Below are 22,744 nucleotides of genomic sequence, written 5' to 3' on the forward strand. Positions count from 1 at the left end.
AAAAAATGATACGTGTAAGTTGTCATCTGTTGTTCACCTGAAGTTGCATTTACCTAATTGTAAGACATTCTGAAGACCAGATGTTTTTTTTAATGTCCTGATATGTAAAATCATACAATTCAAAAGTGAATGTACTGCCAACAAACAATGTTTTTTCAGTGTCAGCTAAAAGAGGAGATCACCATACAAACAAGTTGCTTTTTTGTCAGCTGACTATTAGGACATTTGCACTGGGCTGCAAATTTTTCTTGCTCTCTCTTAAAATAATGCCTTAACTCCATAGATTTGAGGGTGCTGAATCTGGGAGCAGAATTGTTCTATCACCCGAGGAGTAGGCCCACAGCCGAGGAGACAGCGGGGTAGAGAAAGGCCTTGTCACGAGGCTCTACCATCTCCTCCCCTGGGGGTAGCTCGGGACCCAACCACGTTACTGCTGGGAGAGATCAAGGGAGTTGTACCCGGTGGTACCTTAAGACCAATTGTCACTTGTGACGCCACTGTTCCGTCCTCTGCGGCGGATCTCTAGATGTAATAAAGTAGTCCACACACATGGCAACATTCTGAACAAGAACCGGGAACAGTCGATTCTGTTCGTTTACTGAACACTTCTGAACTCAGAGCCAATTAAACAGCAATAAATGGTAATGGTGTAGCAGGGAAGATTGTCGGGTATTCGGATCATTTACAGTCCAAGTTATCTGCGAACACCCTTTCCCAGCATATACTCTTTCTCTACTGGCAAACACTCACTCTCTCTTCTTCTCGCTGTCTAGCATTTGGCCCTTCTTTCAGTGTTCAGCAGAAGCGCTGAGGCCTCCAGGGTTGAACAGAGCCAGGCTGAGCACGGGGAAGTCGCTCGACCTTCTACATATCCCACACACAGAATGACTTGCTAACTTGCTCCTCTCTGGCTCACTCCTGCCTCCAGACTCTCAAACAACTCCCCCATTTTGCATTGAGCAGCAACATATATGAAACAACATCACATGACCACAATTGACACATACAAAACAATACGTTTCTCAGGCAGAACAGCACATTCCAGACATTAACACTTTCAATCCTGCAGCCATGCAATACACACAAATCTGATGCATGCCACAAATAAGACACTGACAAGACATTGGCATGAGACAGACATAGAACATTATGGAGTGGCCCTACAGACTCTGGGCCACTACATCACCTTGGCTTCTTTTAAAACACAATAATCCAAACCAAGAAATCCAATTTACATCAATTCATTTGCTATTTACATTATTAATTGCACACTTTCAGAAATAGTTTTTATACGACATAATTTTAGTGTCACTGAACAACTCACATAGTAACTTCCTTTCTTCCTTAAGGGTCCAACAACAGTCTGTGAGCGTCTTTTCATTCTATTGACCACTTTTAAATTCACCAGATTTAAATATTAGATGATTTTGATAGATGAGGCCGTGTGAATATTGCATCCTCAATGTCTTGCTTATATGCTGAATGTGGCTACCTATAATTCTTCAACAACGTGGACCTAATAGAGAGCGGCTGGTTAAAACGCTTTGATTATAAAGGTGTGCATTTTACTTTTTTTTGCTTTGGTTCTTAACTTCCAATACACCAAATTAAAGCGTAAAGGGGTTCTGACACGAAAAATGTTTTTATGCTTTAGCAGCCATTGTTCCCTGGTTTGCCTAATGGACACAGGGAACCCACGATTTTAGGTGTGTTAAAGCATAAAAACCTAATACTTACCTTTTTTCCTGTTGTTGCTGTGCTGCGGGGGTCATCTCCCAGCAGGCTTTTTTCCTACTCCAACGAGCCAGGAAGGGCTGCCCCCCTGCGGGATTGCACGCAAGCGCAGAAGACAGGTGCCCTCTAACAGGAGTCAGGACAGTCCACCTCTCCACTGCGCACGCGCAGAACTCGGAGTTTGGCCAGGACGGATGGGCTGCCAACAGCAAGCACTGCTTGTTACGTGGCGCCTGTCCGTTCACCTTGGAAGTATCTGACGGACAAAGCAGAGCAAGAAGCAGTCATTTGGACCGCTCCAGCTCTGGTTCAAGAAGCAAAAGAAGAAGATGCCGGATGGAGGGGACATGCCTGGCGATCGGTCCTGGCCAGGCAAGGTAAGTATTTTTTTTTTTGTCATGTCAGAACCCCTTTAATACCTGTTCTATTACAATATCTTATAGAAAAGAGGAAATTTTATGTTAAGATATGTTATGGTTCAAAACTTCATTTTTTACCGAAATATGGAGACTTTACATTTAGTAACTTTTGAAAATATGATGACTATAATAAAAAAAAAATCACAGTCATAAAGTAAGAACCGCCTTAATATTTCCTTTCAATTTTCACCAAAATATATTGAAAGAAGCACTTTTTTTTTTATCTTGCATGGAAGCAAAGTTTACAGTATTTTTTATATAACTGAAAAATGTTATTTCTCCAAAACAATGGGTGCTGGAGGAAGTGAGAGCCCCGATTTGGATTCCACTCCCCAAAATGCATAAGGAAATAATATTTTTGTGGCTAGAAGGATTTTAGGATAGTAGTAAAGACCCTTAATACTTTCTGCATCCCCAAAGATTACCCTGGATTTAACTTCTGGTTCATGGTTAAAACACGACCGTCTATTGCCCTCAAGTGGTCACTCATGAGACAACATGTAATAAAGTGCAAATGGCATGTAGTCTTCACATACCTCAATACTTTATCAAACGTTTTTCAATAAATACAGTCTTAATGATCACCCAATGTGAACAATGTCCATAGCTTGTTTCAAACAGAGACCCAGGAATCGGAGGCAGGAGAGATGGTGTAATCACTCACAAGCAGGCAGTAGTAGAGTCCAGGAACAGAGCCAAGGTCGTGTGATCGATGGTGGTGTCCGACTGCAACCCCAAGTCCAGGTGAGCAGCAGCGACATGCTTTAACACTGACATAGCAATTATTGCTAAGACCCAAGAGGTTCTGAGCACGTACAAAGGATTCCACTTCGAACAAATTGATCATCCATAAACTTTTTCTTCCTCATTTGTGATAAGATAAATTGTAAAATTGTCAATTTTAAAATGTAGCTATTTGTCATTTAACTTCTGTCAACCACAATGCATTATTAATTTATGCAAAGTGAATTGTCCACAGTATGGCTGTACACGTTTGTAATCACCACATGACCAGGTCAGATCCATAACAAGCCGGATAGTCCCCCCGCTCTTGAATCCGCAGGACTATGTTCTTTGGGAGATAAAATATGTGTTTTCTTCACATTTATTTACATTTTACATGGTGTCCAAACATTTTTGGAATTGGGGTTGTACTACCCACATAGACTTGAACACAAAAATGCTAGATCGCACATGTGTGATACACTCTTTCATATATACGTCACATGTTCTACATAGGTGAATATTACGTACCTGAGGGCATAGGATGCTGCCAGGGGCCCGAGCTGTATGAAGAATGTTGGCTCTCCCGGCATTTTTAAGTTTTAAAATGACTGGATGCTTGCTTTATAAATGCAGTAACAGAACCCAAATGACACCATAGTTATAGTACCAGAACACGAGGTGAAAATACTGCCAATTTGCTGCAGCTTTTCTGCTGTCAATTTTCCACATTTGATCCGCTTTGCACATTCAAAGTACATAGGCATAGTTTTATAAATACACATGTAGGTGCACTTTTACATATAGCCCTAGCTCACAGACATTTTACATACGAACATGCATTCTTTTAGACACACACACATACAGTACATATGTACCATTCCACCAGTGGAGCGCTGAGCCCAGACTAAGAGAAGGTGGCTGCTTATTACTTGCGCTTGCCACCACCGCTGAGGATGCCTCCTTCTCCCCCAGTTTGTAGTTTCCAGTGTCAGTGTGGTCTGCTGCAATCCTGGCATCCACGCAGCTATGCATACATGAGGCAGTGCTTAAAGCTGGTAGGCTGTTTAGGCAGCCATTTGGGCTTCGGGCGGTCGCTCAAACTGCCTATCCTGTCATCTGCCATTATGAGGAAAAAGGGCCAGGATGTGGACTACGGTACACAGGAGGGGACAGGTGTATTATGCAGCATCGCTGTAATGATCCGGTTCAGGGTTGGAGTCTCTTTGTTGTAACCAATGCAGATTGGTGGGATGGTCGGGAAAAGCCAGATGTCAGTACATGCGTAGTATCATTTCACAGTACAAGAAGAGCAGGCGGGTAGCAGAGTTAGGGGAACTCAGACGTCGGTACACAGAGCAGCTATTTGTAGACTGAGGAACAGGAAGAGGAGCTTGATTACAAGCTGGGAGCTCGATAATGATGCACTGAGGGAGGGACAAGGCCAGGTTTATATAGTGTGGCTAATCAGTGGGGGTGGAGCTAATCAGGAGCGGGGTTGCAGGAGCAAGAACTGGTCATGGTTAGGCAGGGAAGCTGTCCAGCAGGCTAAGGGCTCCTATCCACGGGCGTAGCGATATCCCACAGCAGATCTCTGCCACGAGAGCCGCCGCCGGGGAGCAGGGGAGAGGTGACAGTTCTCCGTGCTGACAATTCACAGCATGCTGTGATTTAAATCCCGCGAGCGGAGAATCGCTATAATTCTCCGCTCGTGGACAGCGGGGCTGCACTTTCCATAGTAAGTCTATGGAAAGTGTTCGCTGTGTTCCCCTCGGACGGATTATTGCCGCGGGGAATGCAGTGAAAATTCGCCCGTGGACAGGAGGCCTAAACAGCTCACCAGGGAGAGATGCTGGTGCACAGGAGTTCTGCAGAGGAGCGACTGGTATGTTTGATTGGCTCTGCGGGTAGCTGACATCTAACGCAGGAGACCGCCATCAGGCTGCCAGTGCTGTGTGCAGCAGGCACCTGCGTCCTCTGCTGCTGCTAGAGAACGGCGGCGGAATGGCTGTGAGCATGGGAGCACGCTGGAGCAATACTATAGTGCTGTCCGTAATTGACAACTGTACAATAGAACAACGGATCAAGATTTGGCCAATAACTTGCTTTGCAGATCAGGAGAACTGGCCCAAATCAGCTAAATTCCAACCCTGCAAAGAAAGGGGATTTCATTAGGCTAGAACTTTGTTGTGATCACAGTGGATGAACATTCAAACAAGAGCTCTGTATATATGCATGGATTTTATCATCATGAATCCATTATACAGAAGACCAAACGGATACAAGGAGAACAGTTTCTGTTTGTGTCTATCGCCCACTGAGTACAATGTGAAAAAAAACGTAAAGCTCCATTCCATCCGGTTTATTTTTTTGGACAGAAAACTGAAACCAGACACAACGAAGAATGGAAGCAATCTGAAACAAGATAAGTCCAATTGAAATCACTGGGGATTTTACTGCATCTGTTTTCTGCTCTTAGTACAGAACAGGAAAATGGAAAACACAACGCTGTTGTGAACTTCACCTTAGTTGGTTATTTCTTTGTGCCAACTTCAGAGCATCTTTTTTTATGAACTGTTAATCGGAATTGAACTGCACTTTCTAAGAGAGGCGGCACTGTAATATTATGTCCCGTCCTGTGATTCCATGCCTTTCAACAGTATCTTGATTGACATTGCATGTTGCTACATTGTCTTTCATCTGCTCTCCTAGTTTTACTGCCCATGCCCAGGGGGGCACCTAGCCTCGACCTGGGCATTGCAGAGTCCTGTTCTGCTGATAACCTTTAATCTCTTACGCTTTGTACCTCCTTTTACCAACCTCCTACACTTCTAAATCGCTACCTTTTTACACATCATTGGGTAATGGCGATCACGTGACCAGGAACTGCATAAAGAGGCCCCTGATCACTGCTGGGAACAGTATTAGTGTATCTTGGCGCCACCAGGAACTCCTGGTGGAGTCAAGATTGACAGGGAGGTGACGCCGCCTGATGCACAGCAGGCTGGAAAACTAGGTCCTGGAGAGGCACTGAAAGCAGGCGCTAAAAATATGCAGCTGGCTGTTGTGCAAACGGAAAACCTTGCCCAGCGACGCACAACACACTACGCGGCTAATGGTGCTAGCACTGAGGGCAAAATATCCTGTTGCGGATTTAACAGGGCCACCGTCAGCGCTCGACAATAGCCACCCCCACCCGTATCCGTTCCATTCGCCGCTCCACAATACCCACCCCGACCCCCCGCAGATTTAGCTGTAACATACCGTCGGATGCTACAGCTAAACAGGCCATCAGGCCCGGGGGGAGAAATAGTGGTATGCTTCCCACCACACCACCCGGTGCGGCTTTCCCTGGGGCAAAGCAGAAACGCTCAGGCCGGCAGCTGTCAGCGGTGGAGCGGGAGCCACACATCTCACAGTCCCTGCGCCAGTGAGGGCGGTAAATGTCAGTGGCCAAGCGCCGGGTACGGAGCTCACAGTCCCATCAGCGGCTGACAAATGTCAGTGGGGAAGGGGAAGCCACTGAGCTGACAGGGCCGGCGACAGGGAGACTTAGGTATTATTGTTTCTCCGTTTGCACCACGGCCAGCTGAAATTTTTTTCTCCCCTGCTTTTAGTGCCCTTTCAGGACCTATTTTTCCAGCCTGCTGTGCAGCCAATCACCTTCAAGGGACGTCACCCCCCCCCCCCCCCCCATCAATCTTGACTCCACTAAGAGTTCCTGGTGGCGTCAAGATACACTAATACCGCTGGGAACAAGAAACAAGGAAAATTGAGGGACGCATGAGCAGATGTACATCGCTGAGGGGAGAGGAAAACTAGCTTTTAAAAAAATTTTATGTGACTTTTCTTATCCAGTGGATAACAGTGATCACGTGACCGGGGATTGCTCCAGGCTCTCAGATGCCTTTGGTAGCAAGGAGGTATTAAATTTCCCAAGCCGTCCCCAGCTTCTACACTTGCGTCCACTATTTTGTCAACGGGCAAATGCGCAGAAGCCGGGGAAAGGTTTGTGAACAAAGATCCCATCGTAGGACATCTTCGGAGGCCTTAAGTAAGGAGTTTCATCTCCCCTCATGGATCGGATCCATGAGGGGAAATAAAACTTACTTTTCTAAACTTTTTTTACTTTTACATGATCGCCATTATCCATCGGTTAACGGCGATTGTGTGAACTGGGACCGCACACCATGGCCCCCGGTGACACCTCCAGGCTCTTTGCCACCTTTGGTACCAGGAGCAAGAAGATTTTACATTTCCCAGGCAATCCCTAGCTTCTGTGTATGTGTCCACCATTTTGCCAACGGGCATATGCTCAGAAGTCGGGGAAAGGTCTGTAGATAAAGATTCTATCGGGGAGGGGGGGAGGTATCCAGGGGTCTTAGGTAACTTCTTGCTCTCGACTACCTATCTGAGAGCAGGGAGGTTTTATATTTCCCAGGATCTCCAGGATTCTGCGCATGCATCTGACATCTAGCCGGTGGTGCGCATGCAGGACCAGATTGTCGCGGACAACGCGGAGGCCAGAGGTGAGAAGTTCCACCTCCCCTCATGCATCGGATCTATGAGGGGAGATAAAACATTACTTTTTAAACTTTTTTTTTTACTTTTATGCAATCGCCATTATCCATTGGATAATGACGATTGTGTAACCAGGGATAACACACCGCGGCCCCCCTCATGACAGCTTCAGGCTCTCGGCTACCTCCGGCAGCCAGGAGCAGTCACATGCACAGACCCCTGGGCTTTAGTCTACAGGGCCGGAGTGTCCTTACGGTCCTGTAACCTAAAGCCCAGACACCCAGGATGTGAAAACTTGTATGGGTAGTCACTATTTGGTTAAAACCACCTTGCATGACTCCAGAAAAGTAGTAATCCTCTACCAGCAGCTTTAAGCCGCAGCGGAGGATCGCCAAATGTTTTCCATTGTTTTCAGTGGGTAAACCTAGCATTGTACTTGCTTGCACCTCGAACGCCATGCCCCATTAAAGACAATAGGCGATCCTAGGTGTTCTGAGGGAACGCCCAAAGATAGGACATGAACATTTTTTCCCATACCGCGATGCAATGTGGGGGGGGGGGGGGGGAATGCTCATGTGTATTACCCCATTCAAAATAAAGATGCCTAGTCTGGTGTTCAAGAAGTACAACACCAAGTGTCACCACAGACTTCCAGACATACATGGGGTTGGGGGGCATGCATAGATGTAGCCACAGCATTATACCGCTATATATGTGGTAAATTTCTATTGCTAATAATGGTCTTGTTCCACTGGGTTTTACAAACTGACCTCTATGACATAATATAACAGGAGTGGGTGTTATATACAGAAGCTAGTCCAGACTGTTTTCTTGTAAAGAATTGCCCGGTTACATTCCTATATCCACAAAGGGGTTAATGTGTTCACTATGATGATAATTATCCTTATTGTGTATCCAAATACCATCATACAAAGCACACAAATAACTTTGCAGGGACTGTATATGGGAACTCAATGCTGATGACTAAACTGTAATTAAGAGATGACAAATCTGAGGAAGAAGAAACAGGATTATTTCTGCATCGCTGCAGAACAATTTCCATCCCACGTCTAGCAAATACGTTGTCACTACTTGCAGCAAGTCTATTATTCCATATCCCTGGATCTGCAGGGAGCAGCAGAGATTTCCTCTTTTAGGTAAGAGTCTGGGAGATAGAAATCTGTCATTGCCAAGAACCCATATATGGTAAGGTATGTTCAGACCGAGCGCTCAGCCATTACCAGGGCATTCACAGCATAAAGCCTGACAACCCCAAGGCTGGCAGGGTGGCATCACCACCTCGTCTCCAGCCTCTGCCTTCTTCTACACAAAGTCTTTATTGTGCCCAGATGTTTTGCTAACAACAGTTCTGCCTTAGAAGCAGTCGGCTATGAGGCATCACATTCTACTGCTACTGTTCATAGCTAAACTTGCCACATAACATGCTGGCGCTTTGTCCGCAGATGGCGCGGCTAATCCAGATTTTTTTCCTATGATTCATAATATAGTCAGGAATTGTACAAGTACTCTTTGATATTCGTCCACTCTCACACAAGCCACGCAGAGTTTAACAGTGAGTCTGTGAGCGTTTGCCTGCGTTTTTACTGCATGCAGTAACGCCGCAGGCAAAGCAAGATGATGACGTCCCCATTTTTTCCCCCTCCCGGAGGCATAGTAAGCTGTGTTCAAAAATGCTGTATGCAGCGTTTTTACCGCACCCTATTCATTTCAAAATACGCTGAACGGCCAAAAATGGAACATACAGCAATTCATTTTAGCGCGCGTTATAAACCCTGCGCTAAAACGATCATCTGAGAAGCCCCATTAAAACGAATGGAGGCTTAGTGCAGCGTTTTAGCGGGCATTAAAAACACCCCCTAAACGCTTTTTTAAAAAAAACCCAGAGAGGCCTTACTTGCTTGCTTTCTATTGCCTATTTCCACACAACCCTATCCCTTCTTCTCTTTGCCCTGGACATCAAGCCCCTGGCTCGTTTGATAAGGAAATCACCCAATATAGTTAGACTGAAGTGTGGAGAAATTGTGGAACGTATCTCACAAAGTGCAGATGATCTGTTGTTGTATATGAGGGATGTGGGTAGATCAATGAGTCCTGTTATGTCCATTTTTGATATATTTGGTAAGATGTCGGGTCTCACTACTAACAGGTGTAAGGCTTCCTTCACATGAGCGCATATCGGCCGGCCGTTTTCACAGTTGGCCGATATACGCTACATTGTTATAAAAAAATCTGATGAACGGGTGCACAAATAAAACATTTGTGCGCCCGTTCATATGGACTGGTGAGGCTGGTGCAAATGTGCCGACCTCACCAGGCCTGCTCCAATTTCCCCTCCCTCCTCATTGCAGGCTCACCTATCTTCCTCCTCTCTCGTTATGTGCAATGGGAGGGGGTGGAGTCAAGCGCCGATCCGCCCCACCTCGTCCCATTGATCCCTATGGATAAGGGGCGGGGAAAGGGTGGGCACTTAGCTCCACCTCCATCCCGCCACCTCCCATTGCACACAACAAGAGGGGAGGAAGTGAGGTGAGCCTGCACGGGTGGGGGAGCTGCTGCCATGGGCTCCCATAGGAGCCTGTGCAGCGGCTGGACGTATTCAGGCCAAAACATAGTTCCAGAACTTTGGCTATATTGGCTTGTCTGCGCGTTTTTACGTCTCACAAATACGCCCATGTGAAAACGCCGGTCGATATGCGCTCTTGTAAAAAAAGGCTAAATCTGTGATTTTTCCCTTAGAGCTCTTGCTGGTGGACTTTTCATTGGAAGATACGCACTTCCAATAGCGAATAAATTCAAATATTTGGGAGTTGTGGGATCTTCTAAACCTCAAAAGTATATTTCTGCCAATTTGCTTCCATTGATACAAAACGTGGAGGATAAAGTCCCATTAATTGGCAGGGAAAATCTTAGCAAAATGTTCCTGATGCCACACCTCCCTTGTATACTTCACAACTTTCCGGCTTGGATTCCATCATGATCATTTTTAGACTCCATACAATATCTAGGAATTTCTATGGAATACAAGGTCTGCTAGAATTAAATTGGAGACCCTTCAAAGGGATGAATAGCCTGGAGGGTCAGCAATTTCAAATATATTTTCTGGCGTCTCGTTTATAACTATTTATAACTACACCCTGCTTGTCTTCTGCATCCTCCGCTCGGAGCGCAAGGTGATCGCTCATCGTTTGAGCAATCACCTTGCGCTGTAAAAAGAACACAATGATTATTGTTCAAAAGATTTTTTTGAGCGATAATTGTTGCGTCTAAACCAGCCTTTACTGATCTATAACACTATCTGCTATCTGCTGCTTGCTATTCTTCGGCTCCTACACACGACATAGACTACTATCTAGTATATTGGCTATACTTCTCTCTGTCTAGCAGTAACTCACTGACTGAATAATACTAACTTCTGTTTTTTCACGGGTCCGACTGACCTGACTCTTCTCTGCCTCTACTCTCCCCTGACTGAACTAACCTCTCCCTCCTGTCTTCTATGAGCCACTTACTGAAGCCTCTGCCTGGACCAACTGTCCCCTCACATTGTATGCACACTTTCCTTTTCATTCCTCCCATGCGCTGCTCTGCTGTAACCAGGCAACGGGCGCTCCAATCACAGGCTTCCACGCTCCTTTCACCTCACAGCTTGAAAGCCTATCAGGGCTGAATCTGCTTGCAATCAATGAGAATTAGCTGGTCGCCATGCAAATTGTTAATAGCTCAGTTGTAGGGCAGTGGTTAAGCCCTGCTTGCCCTGCTGAAATTAATTGCCAACAAATAATGACAAAGGCGTGTGAGGTCACGTGAAACAGTAACGCTGTCATGTAGATGTTGATTCACACATAAGGTGCGTGTGAGGCCGCAGAGACACAAAGCTCCTGAAATTTAGTTATGTACTGTGGCACCTACGGTGCATTAGGCCATGAGAAAAGGTCTGCAAGAAAAAAAGTAAATAAAAAGCGATCAAGAAGTCACATGTTCTCAAAAATGGTACCAATACAAACTACAGTGCCAATAGGAGAAAAGTGAAGTCATGGGGGTCAAAATATAGTGACAGAAAGCAATTTTTAAAAAAAAGTTTTTTTCAGTATTACTATATAAAAAAAAACTTATATAAACTTGGTTTCGCTGTACTCATACTGACCCACAGAATAAAGACATTTTTACTGCACCATGAACGCTATATAAATAAAATCAGCCCTAAAATGCTGAAATTGTGGTTTTTTTCTCCATTTTCCCCAACTAGAAATTTTTAAAAGTCTTCCTATACATGATATGGTAAGTTAAATGTTACCATTGAAAAATACAAATCCCACAAAAAACAAACTCGCATGTACATATGTCACCAGAAAAATAAAAAAAGTTATGATTTTTTCAAAGTGGGAATATCAGAACAGCAGAATGTTACCTGGACACAGGAGCACCATTGACCCTTGGTCATGAAAGGATTAAACTTACAGGGGCACTCCAAACTTTTGGGGCACTGTGGTAGTACTCTGAACCTCTACTCTTGTAGGGGGCACAAATGGGGTACTATTATAGTGTAGGGGGCAGTGAGAGAGTCTTTGGAGGCAGCAGCAAAAACGAGTCGTGGCTGGAATGCTTAATGGCAGTTTGGGCTAGGAAAGAAAGAAAAATGAGCGTGAACGATGCCAACCGAAGAATACGCCATCTGTGGTCACTGGAGGTAACTGCAGTGTAATCACTATTCCTTGGTTAGACCTCATCTGGAATACTGTGTCCCACTTTAAAAAAGACAGACAAACTGGAGCAAGTCCAGAGAAGAGCTACCAAGATGGTGAGCGGTCTGCAAATCATGTCCTATGAGGAATGGATAAAGGATCTGGGAATGTTTAGCTTGCAAAAAAAAGGGTGAGAGGAGACTTAATAGCTGTCTACAAATATCTGAAGGGCTGTCACAGTACAGAGGGATCAGCCCTATTCTCATCTGCACAAGGAAAGACTAGAAGCAATGGGATGACACTGAAAGGGAGAAGACACAGATTAGATATTAGACAGTGAGGGGGGAATCAGTGAGTGGAACAGGTTGCCACAGGAGGTGGTAAGCTCTCCTTCAATGGAAGGTGGAAGGAGGTAAGCGTTTAAAACTGGGAGGCAGACAAGGAGCTGGGGTCATTAGTAGGGATGTTTAAATAGCCAAGGATGAGAGTTGGGATTTCACAGGATAGGAAGTGGTCTAGGAACAGGTGGGTTGGACCTGGGGGCTAGTAAATAACTGCGACACGCAGGGACAGTGGGTGGTAGAGCCGTAGAGTGTGGACTTCGGATGTCTGGAAGTTGAGCAAGGGAGCCAAGGTAATGACCTAGAAGGTGCAGTTTGACGAGAGGAGGACACCTACTCCGCCGCAGTGCCTGTCGTCCAATCTGGGGGTGAGGGAGAACTGCAGGCCATCATAGGAGAATGCAGTGGGGGAAGTAGAATTGGACTGCTGTATCCAGGTTTAGGTGAGGGCGAGCAGGTTGAAGTGTTTTGTGGTGAAGAGGTCATGGATAGTTGGGAGTTTGTTGCACGTGGATTGGGATTTCGATAGGACGCATTTCAATGGGGCAGGGCAGGCATTTTGGTAGAGAGCAGTGGGCCAGAGTTGGGTGATATGTCTCCTGTGGCTAGGAGTAGCAAAGTAGGGAGGGTAAGCACGTGTTTAGGGGATTTGTGTGGGTGGCTGAGGTGTTTTTTTGGTGGTATGGGGGGTTGGAGGTGAAAAGTGCATGGGAGCGGTGCATGGGTGAGGAGAGGAGGGAGGGGCTGATGTGGATGGACTGTGTTGGGGCTGGGCGTAGAAAGAAAGTGTTAAGGCTTGAAACGAGAATAGTGGTGGAGGTTAGTGCAAAGAGGAGAGTATTTTTCACCAGACTATAGGTCCGTGATAGCGAACCTATGACACGCTAGTCAGCACTGACACGCAAGCCATAGTCGCTGACACGTGGCCGCTGTCGGCCGTTCACTCCGTTAGTGTTGAATACGTTACAGTGTGCGCCGGAGATCATTGCTGCTAGCGGTGCGGAGGGCAGAGGAGGAGCGGAGCTTCCACGAGGTAGAGAGGGTAAGTATATGGGTCTCGGGGGGCACTGTCACTGCTAGGGGCCGCTGTAGGGGGCACTGTCACTGCTGGGGGCTGCTGTCACTGCTGGTGGCCGCTGTGGGGGGCGCTGTCACTGCTGGGGGCCGCTGTGGGGGGCGCTATCACTGCTGGGGTCCGCTGTGGTGGGCCACTGTCACTGCTGGAGGCCGCTGTCACTGCTGGTGGCCGCTGTAGGAGGTGCTGTCACTGCTGGTGGCCGCTGTGGGGGGTGCTGTCACTGCTGGGGGCTGCTGATGAGGGCTACTGTCACTGCTGGGGACCGCTGTGGGGGGCTGCTGTCACTGCTGGGGGCCGCTATGGAGGACCACTGTCACTGCTCTGGGCCGCTGTCATTGCTGGGGGCCATTGTCACTGCTAGTGGGCACTGTCACTGCTGGGGGCTCATCATTACTGAGATAAGTGAGGGGGAGGCTGGGAGAGGCGAGGGCCTGTGCTATGGGTGTTCTGGGTTTATTAAATATAGTTATATATTACAATTATACATTTTTGTTATTTAAACTATAAACATCGCAAATTTATGTTTTTTTCTCGAAGTGACACACCACCCGAGTTATGCTCGGTTTTTTGGCGAATTTTGACATGCCAAGCTCAAAAGGTTTCCTATCACTCCTATAGGTGATTGTGGATTTTACCTGTCTCCTGCTCTGTTGAACTGCGCTGTATAACTGCATCATTTGACTGCATAAGACACTTGCTCCCAGACACTTAGTACCAGCCACTCATGCGTGCCATCCACTTGCGTGGCAATGAGACTATCATTAGTTTTAAAGTTCTGGTTGCAAGTCTACAGCTAGGAGTGGCTAGGTACAGTTCACAAGTCAACCAGCTGCCCCCATCTTTGCATGGCTAATGAACAAGATGGGGGGGAGAGGTTTATTGTCCTCTTTAAATAAACAAAATGTGCCTAGCAACATTAAAATTAGACAGAGGAGAGGGAAAATGCTATTGGAGCAGGTGATGGGGAAAAATTAGCTGTAGTAACAAATAGAGTCAATTCAGTTAATATGAAGCAGTGGAACATACCATTTACACAGATTAAGAACGTTAAGAAACCTCTACAGCTAGCCTTAGTTGTAAGAGCGTGTGGGAGGATGTGTAAGGGAAGAGTGGTTGTCTCAAGAGTGTCCATCAGATAACAGCAACTGAAGATATGTGTGCCTTGGGGAAAATAACTTTTTGTTTTTCAAGTGTCTTAGGAAATGCAAAGCTCGAATCGGTGTAGAAGCATCTGTTCCTGTGTTGAAAAGTACATGTAATTTTGCCTGTATTGGAAAATCAAAGTTGAACCGTGATTAAAAGGAAACCACGTGTCCCCGGTTTGGAAAACCATGCTGTTTGTGGATTCATTTATTCATCACAAGTGACTTATCACTTGTCTAGGGACACTGGCATCACAACGACAACCTAGGACTATTCAGTGGGAACCAAGCCAACTACATCTTATCTCCCCAACTAGTGGCTGAGCTGGGTTATACTTCAGCCTCTTGGGAAAAAAGACGGTAGAGCCACCGTGAACCTTGCCATCTTGTGTCCTGCTGTCTCTCTGGTTGAAGGCCTGGTTCTCGATCGCTGCACAGTTTATGATCTATTAGTATACCTAAGTCTTTTTCACATGTGCTGCTTAGCTCAATTCCCCCCATTCTGTATGTGCTTTGTTTATTTTTCTTGCCCAGATGTAGGACTTCGCAAAGTTGGGTCCATAATTCAATCATCTGAACATGAGGAAGGTTTCTGTCAAGTGGGTCCCAAAATGTTTGCCAGCAGACCAAATGCGTTTCTCTGTGCAATCCTCCCAGGGAATTCTGCAACCTTTTTGGCTGGATGCTGATGCTTTTCCTGTCTTAACAGGTGACGATGGATGAGATGTAGAGTCTTATATATGGTTCCCCAATTCCAAAGAAGTTCAGAGTGCAGAAGTTGTCATCCAAGGTGACTTATCTGTTCTGGAATACTGCTCATGGACTACCTTCCAAAGGGGTCTACTGTTGTGGCCGTGTATTACAAAGCACTTCTTAATAAACTGAAGGAGGCACTGAATTCTAAAAGATGTTGGAAGTTGATTCAAGGTATTGTGTTCTTACACAACAATGCTTTGACCATGAGCTGGAGCAAACTAGCTAATTTGGGCTTCGAGTTGATGGATCATACTCTTTAGTCACCTGATCTGGCACTCTTGAACTATTGCCTGTTTCTAATTTGCCTCCATTTCTGATGCAATTGCAGTGGCTAATGACACCTCATATCTCCTGTATATAATTAGATATGTACAGCTGGTATAAGATATACATCTCCTGTATATGTTCCAGCAGGATAATGTTCAGAAATGCACACACAAGGAGGTCACAGGAGCCCACACAACACTGTCACACTTCCATGGCTGCCCGGTCGTCAAATTTATCATCAATAGAAGATGTATGGGACCATCTGGGACACCAACTCTGACAGCATAGGAGTTTACACTATCTAGAGGCACAGTACCGGCAAATGTGGAGTAATATGCCGCAGGACACCATACCGAACCTGTGTGACTATGTGCCCGCGTGTATCACATCTTGTATCTAAGCTAGAGACGGACCAACAGGGTACTAGAGCCTCCATGCCCCCCATATCACATCTTGTATCTAAGCTAGAGACGGCCCAACAGGGTACTAGAGCCTCCATACCTACCCGAATCACATCTTGTTTCCAAGCGAGAGGCAGTACAACAGGGTACTAGAGCCTCCATGCTCGCCCATATCACATCTTGTATTCAAGCTAGAAGCAGCCCAACTGGGTACTAGAGCCTCCATGCCCATCTGTATCACATTTTGTATCCAAGCCAGTAGTAATAGTGACCCCTAGATTGTCCCCCGCAGTAATAATGACCCCTATTGTGGTCCCAGTAATAATAGTGACCCCCACAGTGGCCTTAGTAGTCATAGTGACCCCCACAGTGGCCTCAGTAACAATAGTGACCCCCACAGTGACGCTCAGTAGTAATAGTGACCCTACAGGGGTCTCAGTAATGATAGCCTTACAGTAGCCCCAGTAATATTAATAACCTCCTCAGTAGCAATATTAACCCAACAGTAGCCGCAGTAGTAATATTAACCCACTCAGTAGCTATATTAACCCTCTCAGTAGCTGCAGTAGTAATATTAACCTCCTCAGTAGCTATATTCACACTTTCAGTAGCTCCAGTAGTAATATTAACCCCCTCAGTAGCTATATTGACCGTCTCAGCAGCCCCAGTAGTAATATTAACCCCCTCAATAGCCCCGGAAGTAATATTATCTTACTCAGTAGCCCAAGTAGTAATGTAGTGGCATGAAGTGAATGGAAGTTTCCAGAGTGTGTTTGAATGATCTATGTCTGTCTTGTGCCTTTGTAATGTCCTTGTTTTGCTTGTAGCATGATTCAGCGTTATATGTATTGTATGTCTGTATCACCTCAAGGGTTAAGTGTCTGGGTATGTCTGGGAAATGTAGCAGTTTGTGTGTATTATTTGTTAGTCACATGATCGTACTATATATATATGTGGTTGCAAGGTGTATGGGAGTTAGTTGGTGGAGGTTAGTTTTGTGAGGGGAAAAGAGAGAGTCTGCCTGCACACAGACATTATCAGTCTGTGTGTAGAGAAGATAGAGGAGGCCAAGAGATTGCCGGATGCTCTGCCTCCATGGATGATGTTGGGTACTGAGAGAGAAGGAACAGTTCATATGCAAGTGGTCAGTGAGTTACTGTGTGCAAGCCAGTCTTGAGAGCAATGATTCTGGGAGAGAAAGTAAGACACAGATAACTGGGACTGTGGACTCTGTATGTATGCCCTGTGTATCTCCACTGCTGCTTTGCCTATTCTACCATCGGATTGTATTTTATGTTGGATTTGCTACGTTCAGTAAAGCGGACATCATTGACCGTTCCCAGTGTGTCCAGAAAAGTACTACTTTGTGTGGGCTCTATTTATTACAAGGAGGAGTTGCATCAAAGGAAAGGAATGGTGGCATCACCCATGACAACTAAAGACTTTCATGTAACTTTGCCCGTTTACCATCCCCTTTCATTTCCGTGACCTCCCACTGTGGCGATATGGACGGGTCCTATGCTACCTGGAACTCAGAAGGGGATGGTAGATACACTGTGACAAATGATTATCAGCTACTTGCTGAACCCTGTCAGTCAGCTGTTTGAAGTAACCCTGTTGCTCGACTGCACCAGGCAGATTTTCTAGCCACAAGAGTTCCTATAAATAACTCAGGGGGTACAATGGTGACTATAGCCCCAGTAGTAATATTAACCCTCTATGTAGCTATATTAGCCCTCTCAGTATCCCCAGTAGTAATATTACCCCTTCAGTAGCCCCAGTAGTAATATTAACCTCTTCAGTAGCTGTAGTATTAATATTAACCCCCTCAGCTTCCCCCTACTACATTACTACTGGGGCTACTGAGGGGGGTAATATTACTACTGAGGCTACTGCGGTGTTAATGTTACTACTGGGGATACTGAGAGGATTAATATAGCTACTGAGAGGGTTAATATTACTACTGGGGCTACTGAGGGGATTAATATTACTACTGCGGCTAGTGTTGGGTTAATATTGCTACTGAGGGGGTTATTATTATTACTAGGGCAACTGTGGGGTCACCATTACCTCTGAGGGCCACTGTAAGGGTCACTATTGTTACTGAGGCCACTGTGGAGATCACTATTACTACTGAGGCCACGGTGGTGGTTTCTATTAATACTGATGCCACTGTGGGGGTCACTATAGGGGTCACTATTACTACTGGGGACAATATAGGGGTCACTATTACTACTGGGGCCACAATAGAGGGTCACTATTACTACTGGGGACAATATAGGGGTCACTATTACTACTGGTGGGCATGAAAGATCTAGTACCCTGTTGCACCACCTCTAGCTAGGATATAAAATGTGATACGGGTGAGCATGGAAGCCCTAGTACCCTGTTGTACTGCCTCTAGTTGGACACAAGATGTGATACAGGTAGGTATGGAGGCTTTAGTACCCTCTTGGGCCGCCTCAAGCTTGCATACAAGGTGTGATACAGGCAGGCATGGAGGCTCCAGTACCCTGTTGGGTCGCCTCTAACTTGGATACAAGATGTGATACGGGCGGACATGGAGGCACACGGGTTCGGTTTGGTGTCCTGCAGCATATTGCTCCACATTTGCCATTACTGAGCCTCTAGATAGTGTAAACTCGTATGCTGTCAGAGTTGGTGTCCCAGATGGACCCATAGATGTTCTATTGGTGATAAATCTGATGACCGGACAGCCATGGAAGTGTGACAGTGTTGTGTGGGCTCCTGTGACCTCCTTGTGAGTGCTGCTGAGCATTATCCTGCTGGAACATATACAGGAGATGTATAACTTCAGATGATATACCAACTGTACATATCTAATTATATACAGGAGATATGAAGTCTCTGCAGCCCTATCTTTGTGCGTGCTCTTGCAATAGCACGATATCGGGCAGTGATTCACGGCCCCCTATCGAACTCATCCATGGGAAATTAGCCTAAGGGGCTATAAACACATTTTTATGTAATCCAGGAAATATGTGTGGAAACCTTATGCCAAGGGGCTAGCTCATGTATATAAATTCATTTTGAAGATGTCGGCAGCAAGGTTTAGGTATAGTACAGCTACAGGTGGGAGGGGCCTGAGCTTAACTTTAGTTACGCCCCTTGTCTCAGGCACACAGCAGGTCCGGATTCTGGCCGCAGGTCGGGTGGCTTTCATTGACTTCAATGGAATCCGTCTGTGCGGACACCGCAGGAAAATGGAGCATGCTGCGATTTTTCATCCACAAGCGGAAACTGGAATTGGTTTCCGCTCGTGTACATGAAGAATCACTTTTCCATAGCATGCTATAGAGGGTTATTGCTGCAGAACCCAGAAGCAAATGCCACACCCAGATTCTTCAGCAAAAATCTGCCCCTATGCATGAGGTCTAAAACTGTTTTTTTAGGCTGGGTTTACACAGGGCGGATTTGCCGCGGTTTTGCCGCAGCAGATCCGCCCGCGGCCGCTAATCTCGGGATTAGCCAGCCATGTGGATGAGATTTCTCAGAAATCTCGTCCACACGGGACGGCTAATCCGCTGCGGTAAATCTGGCTGAAACCGCGGCTGCGGCCGCCGCGGTTTCCAAAGATTGAGCATGTCTGTTTACCTTTCCTTTTTTGTTTATTTACGTCACGGCCGCGCTCTCCTCTATGGGAGCGCCGGCTGCAACGGAAAAGCATGCGGCCGAGCCGCTTCAAAGCCGCCGCGGCTTGAACCGTGGAGGTTCTTCCGGCGGAAATCTCGCGGTTTTTGCTGCGGCCAAACCGCGAGATTTCCGACGGGAATCCGCCCCGTGTGAACCCACCCTTAAAGTGCTGGTCTTAATAAATTTCCCCCCCAGAGTGTGAAAACAGTGGTATGACCTTACTACACAGGGTGACTGTCGGATGCAGAAGCGCCTGACAGCCATCCCAGCAGTAATCACTCCTGGGCTTTTACACAGGTACGATCATTGCTCAGTGAATGGAGGTGGAGCAGCCGGGGATCAATCCAGCCGCCGCCTCCTCTGTTCACAGTAATCAGGCTGCTGGTCTTTTTACTCAGGACGATCATGTTTGATTTTCATGCCTGCATGATCTGAACGATTAATGAATTACTGTTTGTCATTCAGATTATGCCGGCATTTACACTGATTATATCTTTCTGATTCCTGTGATCCAGTGAGAATCAGAATCCTAAATTGCTCAATCTAAAAGTGCCTTTACCGATGTGTCCACTAAGACTTCATTCACACGAGCGCATATATATATATATTCACGCTGGCTGCAATGCGGCTGAAAATCAAAGAATAGCCGCTTTCTAGTCCCAAGCTTAATTGGTGTTTTCTCATCTATTTACATGGGCATATCCTGGGAAAAATACGCAGCAGCACGGAAATTATTTAGTCGGCAGAAATCCTTAGAAGAAGCTGTCTTCTTTTCCGAGTGCCAGACGCAGGTAAACTCCCTCTTCCTCCCCTTTTTTTCCAGCTCCCATAGGAGTCTATGGGAGCCTCCATAGGGAGACTTATCTTTTGACACAGAGAGAAAACTCAACAATTGAAAACAGCTGCCGATTTCTTGTTTCGATGGTGTAATTTTTTTCACGTGATAGAAAATCTCTTATGTGAATAAATGCATTGGATTCCAATGCCTCACATGGTCACCATTTTCGGCCGATGCTTTATTGCTGCTAAATAGCTACGTAAAAACGCTTGTGTGAATGAGGCCTAACACACATCAGACTGCAGCGTGTCAAGCCACTGCCATAGGGCAATATATAATACACCTCATGTGAATTTGCTTTATTACTTCTTCCTGCAATCTTGATACCATTATTAACATCTACATGTAGTTACACTCCTGCTATCAATTGTGAAACCTGCCCTACATTACTGACTCTTCCAGCACATTGCAGATATAATCCAGTGACAAGTGCTACTTAACCTGTTGCATTTCTGGGTGGAGGAGGTAAAGCAGGTAGACACACCTGCCACAGAAAGCACTCCGAGAACTCCTCACAAATACTATATCCACCCTACATGACCTTCCAGCTGACAGCCTGCAGATACAGAGGGAAGCCGGCGGTCAGATATGACAGAACACCGCTGGTTGACGAGTGTTCACGCTTATGACAGGTTTGGCTCGCACGTTCGGGAGAAGCCCTCTCGCTACACTGAAGGCCTGCGGAGCAGCTGGGCAAGTACAATGCGCAGATACACATTGTGTCAACTTGTATCTATCTGTCTTCCGCTGTGGGACCTGTCTCATCTCTGTACTCGCCTTCTGTGGGATCTGTGATGAGGAATAAACCGTACACCCTGCCATAGAGGTGGCTGTGACTGCTCGTAGGAAGCCTCGGGGGCACCCACCCCCTCCAGTAACAGTAGATCATGTTGGTTATGCTTTAATTATAAGGATCAGGGTGTTTCTGTCCTAGAGGACCGAACACTTTCAGTGATATTTACCCATATGGTAGGTTTATGGCCCTAATCTTTCTATTTCTTCAGCTATCAAAATCATTTTGGCTACCTTTTTTTCTCCTTTGGTGACATTAAGGCCGGTCTCATACGACCGGATTTGAATTGAGGAATCTGCGATTGTCACCCGCACGGACGATCTGCAGTATTCTGCACACATTAAAAAAATAGAACATTCGCATATCCGCTCATATGAGCAGATAGCGATTTCCGCGAGCATAAATAAAATCGCAGTATGTTCTATTTTTGTGTGGACTCCACACAGACCAAGTCAATGGAAGCCGTCCAACCCGTGGCCCATCCACAATTGACATTGCAAACAGGCTGCAGGTCCCGCGTCATCGCCTAGCAACAGCACTGCCAGCAATTCCGCAGTTAGCATTGCTGATTTTGGTGCCGAATGCATGGACTGTTGAGGGAACACTGGTGCTGGCTCTGTTCTGGGGACAATGTTGGATGCACTGTTATAGGGACAGAGCGGCTGACTGTTTCATGAGGATACAACTGTTGAAACATGTTGAGTGCTGAAGATTGAATGTAAAATCTGCTAAAAAAGTAAAACCCTCCAACAACGGTAGAGGCATGGCCAGTTCTGAGAGTGGGAGATATCTGTGTGCTAGGGCAGGGGTCCCCAACTCCAGTCCTCAGGGACCACCAACAGGTCATGTTTTCAGGATCTCCTATGGTAAGAACGCCTGTGGCAATGTCTGAGGCACCGACAATAATTACATCACCTGTGCAACACTGAGGAAATCCTGAACACATAACCTGTTGGGGGTCCCTGAGGACTGGAGTTGGGGAACACTGTGCTAGGGTGACAACATTGGTATTTTGTGTCTCATTGGGCTGCTGTTCTTGTTTGTCTTGGCAATACATTGGAAAGCTTTACCAATGCAGTTACAAATAAAGGCATCAGTACTTCTCACTATAACTATGGAGGGTGCCCATTACAACACGCAGAATAGCTTTGTGATGTATGAACCTTGAGTAATGTATCACATATACAGGAACGGTAAATCATTTGAGCTCACCGACCAGCAGTGTCCTGATAGTAGAAGTTCACTTAGATTGAAATACATTTTTTTTTTTTTACTGGCGATTTCCACAGTAAAAATGTTGGGAAGACAAATGTCTGAAATAAGATATAATTAGTGTAGCATTGCTATAGATGGTCAATACAGGCGAAATGTGCA

General features: G+C 46.0%; 1 protein-coding gene across 3 annotated transcripts in view; it reads left to right on the top strand.

The window, feature by feature from the left end:
* The first annotated feature begins 21,042 nt into the window (after positions 1 to 21,042).
* Positions 21,043 to 22,744, top strand: part of PPP1R12B (protein phosphatase 1 regulatory subunit 12B) — a 59,091-nt gene continuing 57,389 nt past the window's right edge. For 2 of the 3 annotated variants that reach the window (XR_010792577.1, XM_066600233.1), the window contains exon 1: positions 21,048 to 21,270. Coding sequence is in view for 2 of the 3 variants with exons in the window: in XM_066600233.1 (XP_066456330.1) it covers positions 21,166 to 21,270 (105 nt within the window). In the remaining variant the exon portion in view is untranslated. Of the gene's footprint in view, positions 21,271 to 22,744 lie in introns of all 3 variants that reach the window. The other variant, XM_066600236.1, reaches the window with a different exon arrangement.

Source organism: Eleutherodactylus coqui, chromosome 4, assembly GCF_035609145.1.
Source record: "Eleutherodactylus coqui strain aEleCoq1 chromosome 4, aEleCoq1.hap1, whole genome shotgun sequence".
Lineage (NCBI taxonomy): Eukaryota > Metazoa > Chordata > Amphibia > Anura > Eleutherodactylidae > Eleutherodactylus > Eleutherodactylus coqui.